Genomic DNA, 12,500 nt, shown 5'->3' with positions numbered 1-12,500 from the left:
CCTCGCCTGGTTTGTAGTGTTTCCCGTATGCCACAGAGCGTTTCTCAGAATCTCGCCAGGACCCGAATCCGACTTCACAAGCTTCATCTGGATACCCGGCTCTGCGACGGCCCTGAAAGGGGTGGGGTGCCAATAGGTCTGGGTGGATTTCTTCCACATGACCACATAGAAGGAGGAGGAGTCTTGGTAGCTGAAGATAAAGCCAGCATAGTCGTCGTCCACTTCAGTGTTGATGAAGAAGGTGCCGCTAAAATCCACCCCGCTGAAGGCGTTGTAGCCTGTGTGAATTAACAGATGTTTAAAAAAAATCAAGGAATTTCTTCATTGTTAGCATATTTTTAACATCAAACACAATACAATTATATATTTCGGAATCAGAAAATGATATGCTATAGACCGATGTTGATTGTATTGATTGAGTTTTGTTTTTAAAAAAATGAAGAAGGTGGCTGAAAAAGATTTTATTGGTTACACATGCGACTGGACAAATAAAAGTTTACATTATTTGGGCTTTTGGTTGAGACAATCCACCTGAAAATGAAATGCAACATTTCAAAATTACTGAACGCAAAACGCTAGTAAAACAGAAAGAAGATTTGTCATCATGTTCACGAGTTTACATTCATAACCAGCTTGGTAAAAAAAAAAAAAAAAATGTCAACAAGCCACAAAACATCTTATAATGTAAATACTTACTGATCGCAATACCTGGATCACTGTTCATCGTCTGGACGATTTCTGCGCCCTGTAAACAATATCGAACGCGTGTTATTGCAAGAGGGCATAACAAACAGGCCAATCGAATAAAAACTCCCTTCTCAACCACCCCGTTTCAAACAGAGAGAGAGAGAGAAAGAGAGAGAGAGAAAGAGAGAGAGAGAGAGAGAAAGAGAGAGAGAGAAAGAGAGAGAGAGGGAGAGTTAGAGAGAGAGAGAGAGCAAGTAAGGGAAATAATTTAGTTATCAACGAGCTGAGGCCGTAATCTTGTTACCTCCCTTGTAGCTGTTACACTGAGGGTCTTATTGTATAACCGTATGTTGTCCAGATGATGCGATGAAAAGAACTACGTGTTTTTGGAACATGATCCACTCTTTCACACACACACAAGCATACACGCACACACACACACATACACACGTACGCACGCATGCACGCACGCACACACGCAGACACACACACGCAGACACGCACACACACACACATACACACAGACACACACACACACACACACACACACACACACACACACACCATCAAAACCCGCACCACCCACGCAAGGCAACCTCCACCACGCAACCAACGATCCCCATCACCCCATCCTGCACGAACCCCACGAAGTTCAGCACAATCCAGTTAGTGCCAATCTGCGAGTCACCTTTGGAATCAAGACTGAGTGTCTGAAACGCCCTCCACTCTTTACCATTCAACCAATCAACCCACGCCCACCTAACCCAACCTTATATTCCCCATACACCCATCTGCTTGAGCACGATCCAGTTAGTTTATCTCTGCGAGTCTCTTTCGGGGTAGAAAATGACTTTCTAAAACGCCCTCTACCCTTCACTATGTAACCAACCAACCAACCAACCAACCAACCAACCAACCAACCAAGCCACCCTATCTCCCCCCCCCCCCTCCCAACCCAACCCTACCCCCATTCACACACCTGATTGAGCACGATCCAGTTAGGGTCAATCTGTGAGTCTCCTTCGGGGTCTAGAATGACAGTCTGAAACGCCCTGAAGTCAGTGGCAAAGATTTCTCCATTGTCCGGACATACGTCGTACACGTCGTCATAGCCGTCGCCGTCATAGTCATCCTCGCAGACATTGCCTCGACCGTCACCTGAAATGACGTCATATTTAAGAGGGCATAACAAAGGCTCAATAATACGTTTTGACTGAAAAGTAGAAAAGTTAAGATGGGGGGTGGGGTTAGTGTGGGAGGGGTAGTAGTATTGGGGGGGGGGGCGGGCGCAAATTTTGCCTTGACGTTGTCACCTTAAATGACGTCATACCTTTGGATCTACGTCATTGAAATTAAGTGGCGTTAGGGCAAGCTTCCAGTCAAATTGTAAGCCATGACAATCAATACTCTATTTTCTAACTTGAAAGTATGGTATGGGACTTTGTCCCTTTCTATAGGCCCTGGACAAAAAACAAGTCGCGTAAGCCGAAATTACTACATTTAGTCAAGCTGTCGAACACACGGAATGAAACTGAACGCACTGTATTTTTTCACCAAGACAGTACAGCTTCGTCAATCCCCGCGTGAAGGAAATCGCTCACCTTCCACGTGCAAAACGTAGTGATATTGACACGCCAGATTAGCGCGGTGGCGTATTGTGCTAAGCAGGAAAGCGCGCTTTTCTGTATTCTTGTTAACTTTCTGAGCTTGTTTTGAATACAACCTATCATATCTATATGTTTTTGGAATCAGGAAATGATAAAGAATAAGATAAAATCATTTTTGGATCGATTTCTTAAATTTTAATCGTAAGACTAATTAATCTATTTTCGTTAATTGTGATCACATTTTAAGAGTAAACATGACATATGTATATATTTTTAGATTCAGAATGTGATGAAGAATACGATGCAATCAATTTTAAATCTGTTTGCAAAAAATCGATTTTAATGACAATTTTAATGAGCAAACTCATTAATTAAATTTTAAGCCTCCAAGCTGAAATGCAATACCAAAGTCCGGGCTTCGTCGAAGATTACTTGATCAAAATTTCAACCAATTTGGTTGAAAAAATGAGAGCGTGACAGTGCCGCCTAAACTTTCACGAAAATCCGGATATGACGTCATCAAAGACATTTATCCAACAAATGAAAAAAAAGGCTGGAGATACAATACTCAGGATCTCTCATGTCAAGTTTCATGAAGATCGGTCAAGTAGTTTTCTCTAAATCGCTCTACACACACACACAGTCTCACACACATACACCACGACCCTCGTCTCGATTCCCCCCTCTACGTTAAAACATTTAGTCAAAACTAGACTAAATGTAAAAAGGAATTAAAGATCAACCTGTAAAATCACTACATTTTCATACGCCCACGGTATTTAGCAACTCAAAAACGTGTTAATTGTGCGAATAAATCCACCCCCCCCCCCCCCCCCCCCTCGCTGTCGAGTTTTACAGACAGGCAGTAGACACAGCGACAGCCGTGTTGAAGTGAACATATTACCGTCATCATCAACCTGGTCAGGGTTGGGAATGAGAACGCAGTTGTCCTCAGCGTCAGGTATGCCGTCATTGTCGTCATCTTCGTCACACGTATCACCTGTCATTTGATAAAATAAACATAGCATGCAATCATGATTGTGTAAAAAATATTGATTTACAATTTATATTCTTGATTAAATAGGAATGGTACAAAAACAAACAGGATATTTGTTTTCAACAAGAATGGAATAAGACTTTTTATTTATTATTTTATTATCACATCTTGCATTGAAAGGCTTGCAAAAAGATAACTTGCTACGTCTACAACAAAGTACCTTTTCCTTGGGCGCGAAGCGCATGCTACCTCAATTCACACAAAAACATGACACACGAACCCAAAGCAATATTTCTATCAAGCGAGTCGAGTCATCTAACACATAGGAAGCAATTTGATTTGTTTATGCATTGTGATGTGCACTGTATCATGCGAATACCCTTCAAAAATACTATTTGTCAGTGTATGTGTGCTCGCGCGCATCATGATTTTCGGTATGGGACCAATTGGAGGGATTGTCTTGTCCCATGTAAAAGCCGGCAAAGATCTGAGATAGACCGGTCTGTAAGAGTCGAGGTTATGGACTCAGTTTTGTCCGGAACAGACTGCACCCTCAATGTCGTTTATCCCGGTGTAACACGAAATTTTTACTCCACGAAAAATGTACTCCGGAGTAAATATTTCGTACGAAATTCTCACTCCGAGTACACTTTTCGTTCGAGAAAAAAACTCCCCAAGGCACGAAAAAATTACTCCCCCCACGAAATTGTTACTCCCCATTTTTTTTACTTCCAGTAAAAATCTCGTACGCAAAAATGGGATGCGGGCGAAGGGATAATGCCAATAAGTGATCTCGCGCACACGAATGTCGCGCTACCCTCCTTCCACCTCTTCCACCACCAAGACTAACAGGGGACAAGGGAGTAAAAATTTCGTACACCTGGCATGGGAAGTTAAATTGCTCGTGTTGGGGTGAAGTAATTTATTCGTTATTTATTAGTCAGGGGAGTAACATTTTTGTACGAAATTTTTACTCGGTACTCACCTGTCTTGGGGAGTAATTTTCTCGTGCAATGGGGGAGTGCTTTTTTCGTAAATGGAGTAACTTTTTCGTACGAAATGTTTACTCCGGAGTAAAAATCTCGTGGGAGTAATTATCTCGTGTTACACCGGACAAAAGTCTCTAAACTCGACTCCTGGGTCGAGGAGCACAAGAAAATTGCCAACCGGTCGGGAGCCAGCCGCGGTGTTGGACTGGTTCATAGACCGAATAGCCTGGACCGCCAACTCGTCACGTGACCCTTCGATGTTACGACTCTCGACTTTCAGGGGCGCGTCACGTCCGGTTTGAAAGGCCAGCGATTCGAAGACAGTGAAAAGAAAGCACGCTCCAGTTATTTGTGACAATCGGAGGTGACAATGAACTGGATTTTCCAAAACCCCAAACTAAACTTAACAAAACTCATCGAAAAACATGTTCCATTATGCACTTTTGCTGAGTTTATTTTAGCATTTTCAGAACTTACCTCGGCAACTTCGTCCATGTTTACAATCGACACCGGATATGACGTCCCCCTGATTTCTGAAAGGCCATGTAAGCGTATGTTCCTAAATGCGAGAGGCGCTACCTCGTAATAGAGAGAAAGAGCGGAGAGAGAGCTAGTTGGCGGTCCAGGATTAATGGTCTATGACTGGTTGAAACTGAGATTTGTTGTCATTTCAACGAATCAGACCCCGGGGGTTGTTGTCTCCCATTTGGGTGGCACCCACTTTCGGTTCGTGCACCTCAGTCCTGGGTCGAGGTACACGAGAAAGTTACCAACCGGTCGGGAGCCAGCCGCGGTGTTGGATTGGTTGAAACTGAGATTTGTTGTCATTTCAACGAATCAGACCCCGCGAACCGTCACGGTTGGCCTAGTGGTAAGGCGTCCGCCCCGTGATCGGGAGTTTGTGGGTTCGAACCCCGACCGGGTCATACCCAAGACTTTAAAATTGGCAATCTAGTGGTTGCTCCGCCTGGCGTCTGGCATTATGGGGTTAGTGCTAGGACTGGTTGGTCCGTTGTCAGAATAATGTGACTGGGTGAGACATGAAGCCTGTGCTGCGACTTCTGTCTTGTGTGTGGCGCACGTTATATGTCAAAGCAGCACCGCCCTGATATGGCCCTTTGTGGTCGGCTGGGCGTTAAGCAAACAAACAAAAGCCCCCTCGGCCGTTTGTTCTCTCCCGTTTGGGTGGCTCCCACGGGGAGGACTGTGACTTAAAAACACATCGCTACAGTGTTAGTGATCCTTACGTACCTAGTCCGTCCTTATCCGTGTCCAGCTGATCGGGATTTGGGGTCACCTCGCAGTTGTCAAAGTTGTTCTGTATTCCGTCTTTGTCTCTGAAAGAACAAAACAAACTATGTCAACCATTTCAGCTTTAAAACTTGCAGGGATTGCATATTGTACTTTCCGTCATTTCATGAGTCTAAACATATTTAGAAAGATATGCCATGTGTACTCTGTACATGTGCTTGACTCTTCCCGGTCTTCGCCGGGTTTAGGCTAGCAAAGCCTGACTGCATGTAGTCTCGGTGATGACTAGAATTTGATTGTTGATCTTTTAGTTACAGGCCGACATATTGACTCAATATTTTTTATATCGCGTCGGGCGACTTGTAGGCTATTTCTGTTTTTGCAGGCAACACCAGCCTTCCGCGCAAAAATTATAGAGAAACTGACTGCAATAAAATATCTACTCACCTATCATTGTTAGAGTCACAAAGGTCCCCGACCAAGTCGTTGTCAACGTCAAACTGAAAAGAAGAAGGAGAGGCAGTTAAAATACTTGAAATCTAAAATGATTTCACAGTTCAGCAGACTGAATACACACACACACACACACACACACACACACACACACACACACACACACACACACACACACACAAACACACACACACACATACACACGCACGTACACACACACTTACACACACATACACAAACATACTCTCACACACACACACACACACACATACACACACACACACACCCACATACACACAGTCCCGCACGCGCAAATACACACACAACCACACACACAAACACACAAACACACACACACATACAAACATTCTCTCTCACACACACACACACACACACACACACACATACACACACACACACACACACACACACACACACACATACACTCCCAAACCACTCCCCCCCCCCCCTTGCCAACCCGTACCCCCACATACACATATATTCAGCCCCCCCCCCCCCCAACTCCCCAACGCCCCCCCCCCATCCTCCCCACCCAACCCTACACCAACCTTAACACTCAACAATTAAAGTACCTGATTTTCGTTAGGCACGAAAACACAGTTGTCGCAAGCATCCCCAACCCCATCCCCGTCACTGTCTATCTGGTCGGTGTTGGCTTTCCTCACGCAGTTATCGTTTGCATTCAGGATTCCTGTGCACACAAAATGATGCAGAAATAGCAACCAAAAGAAATGAATTAAATAATATAAGTTCACTTGAATTTTACAGCAATCACATGGCAGTGTCTGTTTAATGCAACAATATGACAACCATTGTCACCACTTGTCAAACGACACGGCCATGGGACCACATCAAAATAACCACCACCACCAACAATAACAACACCAACAACAACACCATCAACAACAACAACAACAACAACACCATCATCTACACCACCGGGGATATAGCTCAGTTGGGCGGGGATATAGCTCAGTTGGTAGCGCGCTGGATTTGTATTCAGTTGGCCGCTGTCAGCGTGAGTTCGATCCCAGGTTCGGCGGAAATTTATTTCAGAGTCAACTTTGTGTGCAGACTCTCTTCGGTGTCCGAACCCTCCCCCCGTGTACACTACATTGGGTGTGCACGTTAAAGATCCCACGATTGACAAAAGGGTCTTTCCTGGCAAAATTGCTTAGGCACAGTTAATAATTGTCTACCTATACCCGTGTGACTTGGAATAATAGGCCGTGAAAGGTAAATATGCGCCGAAATGGCTGCAATCTACTGGCCGTATAAAATTTCATCTCACACGGCATCACTGCAGAGCGCCTAGAACTGTACCCACGGAATATGCGCGATATAAGCGTCATTGATTGATTGATTGACCACCAACAACAACACCAACACCAACATATGACGGCTTACTAGTGCCAAAACTGAAAATTAGTCATTAACACATGAAAATGAGTAATTAACACGTAAAAATTACTACTGTTCACGAGAAAATTACAATTCTGTCGTGAAAATTACTCATTTTCAAGTGTTAATTACTCATTTTCAGTTTTGGCTCGCTTCCTGACGGCTTACTAGCGCCAAAACTAGAAATTAGTAATTTTCGCGTGATAATTACTAATTTTCGTGTGCCTTGTGACTGTGGAGGCTCAATGCGCATGCGCGACTGTTACAACGGCCTCAGCAAAACATCCCTCGATTCGAAATGTTTCTGGTCCATAGTTTTTTAATGCGATGCAAATTAACAATAAGAGCTTAGCGCATGTCCAGAGAACCGTGACATACAGCTGTCTGTCCGATAACTTGTTGAATAACGAACTCTATCGAAAGATATTTGTGAAAGTTCGAGAGTCTTGACCGAAGATCGAGATCCGTCTGCTAGTGGTCGGACCTTTAGTAGATGTCCGGCCGGCCGCCATTTTTTCTCTCTCGGTTCGAACATTTTCGGATCGATTGTCCTTCACTAATACACTACAGTGTATGAGTGTGGTAGTGGAAACAAATATGAGGTACAGCTGTCTACCCGACAACTTGTCGAATAAGGAATTATAATGACAGATATATGTGAAAGTGTGAGACCACAGCCGATCAAAAGTCCGTCTGCTACGAACAGCTTCGATTCGAAAGTTTTCGGGCTCGATTATTTTTTTCTAAGATACCCAAAACAACGTTAATTGCGCTATTGCAGAAAACTGTGACATTCACCTTCATGTCGGATAATTTGCTTGATAAGGCCTTCTGTTAAAAGATATTTTAGAAATAGTGTGAGAGCGATGTTTGCCGGACGTTGTAGCCTCCCAGTGCGGACTCTTTAGACTACTGTGACTGAAAACGAGACGAAAATGAAAATTACTAATTAACACTGTTAATTACTAATTTTCACGTGAAAATGGTAACCCTAGGTTTTGGCACTGGTAAGCCGTCATACCAACATCAACAACAACAACAACCATCACTATGATCATCAATAACAACAACCAATCAGTCAGTGACCCACATACTGATGGTCAATACAAGAGCTTCAGTAGTAATTAGTCATTTCTCAATGAGCTGACGGTGTTTTGCTAGCGACTAAGTGGGTGAGCGAGCGAGTGAGTGAGTGAGTGCGTGAGTCAGTCAGACAGTCAGTTAGTCATCCAGTCAGTTAACAACAACAACAACAACAACAACAACAACAACGACAACGACAACGACGACGACAAACTACACTACACAAGCAAACAGAAATGTGTCTCATACCATCATTGTCTATATCGGGATCACAGTTATCTCCCAAGCCATCAATGTCAGTATCGGTCTGGTCCGGGTTGGGCACAGTCGGACAATTGTCACAAGCATCTCCTGTTTTGTCCGGTTCTCTCTCCGTGTCGCGTTGGTTAGGGTTAGCCACCAGGGGGCAGTTGTCCTGTTGAACAACCACAACAGTGCTCGTATACGTATTTGCGACACAATCAAATCAAATCAAAGTATATAAACTGTTACGAGAGTTGTGGCATAAGCATTACTAACGAGCTTTTTTTCAACCAGCCCCCGCCCAGGGATAGACTAATCTAACCAAATACATACGCGGACATTCACACACACACAAACACAGCAACAACAAAACCAGAAAACAAAAGTCATAGGAATATGATTGTACACTTTACAGGCGTTGCACGAATACAAAACGTCATGTCAGAACTGAAAAATTACTGAACATAAAAACTTGAGCAAATGTATAATCAGAACTTGGAGTTGTTTTAAAATGAAACACTGATGCTATGGACATAAATAAAAAAAACTAAATCTAAAACGAAGTCTTCTATCACTGTGACTTTTCGCAATACGACTTTAAATACAATAAAATGTGTTTTTGCAAAGTATTTAGACAGTGATGGTGATAAAGCAGCTAGTGAGTACATAGACACTCACCAATCAGTCAGTCAGTCAGTCAGTCAACCAGTCAGTCAGTCAGTCAGTCAGTTAGTCAGTCAACCAGTCAGTCAGTCAGTCAGTCAGTCAGTCAGTCAGTCAGTCAGTTAGTAAGTCAGTCAGTCAGTCAGTCGGTGACCTAGATGCTGATGTTGAATAAAAGAGCTAATAAGTACATAATGAGTATATATAGACACTCCTCAATCAGTCAGTCAGCCAGTCAGTCAGTCAGCCAGTCAGTCAGTCATTCAGCCAGTCAGTCAGTCAGTCAGTTAGTAAGTCAGTCAGTAAGTCGGTGACCTAGATGCTGATGTTGAATAAAAAAAGCTAATAAGTATAGTCATTTCCCAATGAGATGACGGTGTTTTTTCAGCGAGTGAGTGGGTGAGCGAGTGAGTGAGTGAGTACGTGAGTGAGTCAGACAGTCAGACAGTGAATCAATATAATTTAATGATTGCTTGAGTGAATAGGTGAGTGAGTGAGTGATCAACTGTATAGCACATGTCTATGATGAACGTTATTTCTGTTGGTTCTGGTGTTGTTGTTTTGTTGTTTTATTGTTTAGTTGTTTCAGTATTGTTTAGTTGTTTTATTGTTTTGATGTTATATTGTTTTGTTGTTTTATTGTTTAGTTGTTTTATTGTTTTGTTGTTGTATTGTTTAGTTGTTTTATTGTTTAGTTGTTTTATTGTTTAGTTGTTTTATTGTTTAGTTGTTTTATTGTTTTGATGTTATATTGTTTTGTTGTTTTATTATGTTGTTGTTTTGTTATGTTGTTGCACTGGTTACTCACGGGGTTGTTGACGATGCCGTCATTGTCCATGTCGTCATCACAGGCGTTACCGATACCGTCACCGTCTGCGTCTTCCTGGCCGCTGTTGGGGATATTGACGCAGTTATCCTGCAGTGAAAAGACACGCGGATGCCAATAACAAGGTAAGAGTAATGGTTAATTCTTTTTAACGCGAAACATACATTCCTTTCGTTTGAAACGACTCAAACGGCCATGTACATCTGCCATCACCACAGATTGGTGTGTGTACAAGGGACAACAGCAGTCTTCAACTTGAACAATTAACAAAAATCAAATGAACCCCTGATTCCTTTACAAAGTGTGATTTCTTTGCTAAGATTTTCTGCAGATAGAAAAACATTTAACGTTACGAACTGAAATGATGTATGACTCCAACCCCCACCCCAACTCCTTTTTTCTAGCAAATTTGAGTCAGGAACATGAACGATTCCCCGTCAATATCCGCCCCCCCCCCCCCCCCGCCCCCCCATTCCTTAAAACTTGTTCCAATTAAAATTCCTCCTGCTCACCTTCCTGCATCTCCTGTCAGGGCAGGGAAGCTCCACGTCGGGTATGCCATCCAGGTCGGTGTCCCTGTGACACTGCTTGCCGTCACCCGCGTAACCCACGTTACACTGAAACAGTTATTACACTCCAAGTTGATTTAAACACAAATGTTTTATTCACATGAAGTACAGAGAGACGATAACAATCAAAGATTAAGAGCACTTTCTCCGCACAAAAATTGAGTATCTTTCGTGTCTCAAACAAACAAAATATTGAGTAGTAAACATGATGGCGGATGTGACGACATCAATATTCCATGTAAATAGAGTACCTGAAAAAAAATCCAAAAACAAATAGATTAATTGCCAACGTTCCAAAATGTAGAATCACAAAAACAAGAAAGGTATGTCGTTGGAACGTTAAATTACTGACAAATTTAACTATTTTGTTTTGTCCACAATTAAACGTTCCAACCACATATCTTTCTTGGTTTTTAGTACCTGACAAGAGAAGCCTTTCTGTCCTCTTCGCTTGACACACTTGGCGTTCTTGGAACACCTGGTGGTTCCGTCTGGACACAGCTGACCCTCCGCCACACATCCCTGCCTCTGGTCCCCCTCAAAGCCTTGCAAGCAGTTCCCGCATCGGAACGAACCCTGCCGAAAATATTTGAAAAACAAAGGGAGGTAAAAATAAAAAAGCTGGTTCTTGTGTATGACTGTGTACGTAAGTGTTAGTTTGAGTGCCTTGGAGAAGTGAGGAATGAGGAGCTTGCAACGATCATCCTTGTTTGAGGATGAAAGTCGCTTGTTCATTTCAATGCTTGTTAATCTCTCAGGCGCCGGGAGACTGGTTCCGCACAACTATCACTTACTCTATAATACATGTCGTATGCATTTAGAGCGCTAACCGTCTTCCCTTTGTTTATCAGATCTTTGAAATAGCGCTCTGCCCTATTTGATGAATGATGTCACATACGTGTACGGAGACATCTTTGATAGATTTGACCTTTTAAACTTTGGCTGACACAACTTTAGTGTGATTCTCTGAAAACTTAAGTATCAGAAAACAAGAAGAGCAAACGCTCGATCGAGTCACTTTCGCAGTTCTGAATATTATATGAGGCATCAGATGGACAGGAAGAAATTGCTATTCACAACACAATGAGTCACGTTCACATAAAATTTGAGCCCGGTCACTTTTATAGTTTCCGAGAAAAGCCCAACGTTAAGTTGTGTGTTGCCGAACAGAAAAGGCTAGTTATCTCCCTTGTTTTTCTGATAACGTTCGTAAAAGGCTACAGATGTAAATACTTTGATGTAAAGAATAATCCTACAAAGTTTCAATCACATCCGATGAACTTTGTCAAAGATATAAAATGTCTAATTTTTCCTTTGACGCTGACCTGTGACCTTGAAAAAGGTCAAAGGTCAACGAAACCATCGTTAAAGTGTAGAGGTCATTGGAGGTCACGACTAAACAAAATATGAGCCCGATCGCTTTGATAGTTTCCGAGAAAAGATATAAAATGTCTAATTTTTCCTTTGACGCTGACCTGTGACCTTGAAAAAGGTCAAAGGTCAACGAAACCATCGTTAAAGTGTAGAGGTCATTGGAGGTCACGACTAAACAAAATATGAGCCCGATCGCTTTGATAGTTTCCGAGAAAAGTCCAACGTTAAGGTGGTGTCTACGGACGGCCGGCCGGACGGCTGGATGGCCGGCCGGCCGGACGGCCGGCCGGACAGACTAACACTGACCGATTACATAGAGTCACTTTTTCTCAAGTG

The 12,500-nt window shown here is 42.9% G+C and overlaps 1 protein-coding gene across 1 annotated transcript in view; it reads right to left on the bottom strand.

Moving 5' to 3' along the window:
• Positions 1-12,500, bottom strand: part of LOC138977292 (cartilage oligomeric matrix protein-like) — a 38,052-nt gene that overhangs the window by 5,853 nt on the left and 19,699 nt on the right. Inside the window, exons 11-21 of the mRNA XM_070350196.1 lie at positions 11,211-11,366; positions 10,734-10,838; positions 10,204-10,311; positions 8,739-8,904; positions 6,578-6,696; positions 5,979-6,031; positions 5,532-5,617; positions 3,199-3,294; positions 1,667-1,845; positions 697-745; positions 7-278 (exon numbers count right to left, since the gene is read on the bottom strand). Coding sequence (XP_070206297.1) covers positions 7-278; positions 697-745; positions 1,667-1,845; positions 3,199-3,294; positions 5,532-5,617; positions 5,979-6,031; positions 6,578-6,696; positions 8,739-8,904; positions 10,204-10,311; positions 10,734-10,838; positions 11,211-11,366 — 1,389 coding nt within the window. The remainder of the gene's footprint in view (positions 1-6; positions 279-696; positions 746-1,666; positions 1,846-3,198; positions 3,295-5,531; positions 5,618-5,978; positions 6,032-6,577; positions 6,697-8,738; positions 8,905-10,203; positions 10,312-10,733; positions 10,839-11,210; positions 11,367-12,500) is intronic.

Source organism: Littorina saxatilis, linkage group LG1 (assembly GCF_037325665.1).
Source record: "Littorina saxatilis isolate snail1 linkage group LG1, US_GU_Lsax_2.0, whole genome shotgun sequence".
Lineage (NCBI taxonomy): Eukaryota > Metazoa > Mollusca > Gastropoda > Littorinimorpha > Littorinidae > Littorina > Littorina saxatilis.
Note: the sequence above shows the minus strand (reverse complement) of the source record. Positions and strands in the feature narration are given on the sequence as shown.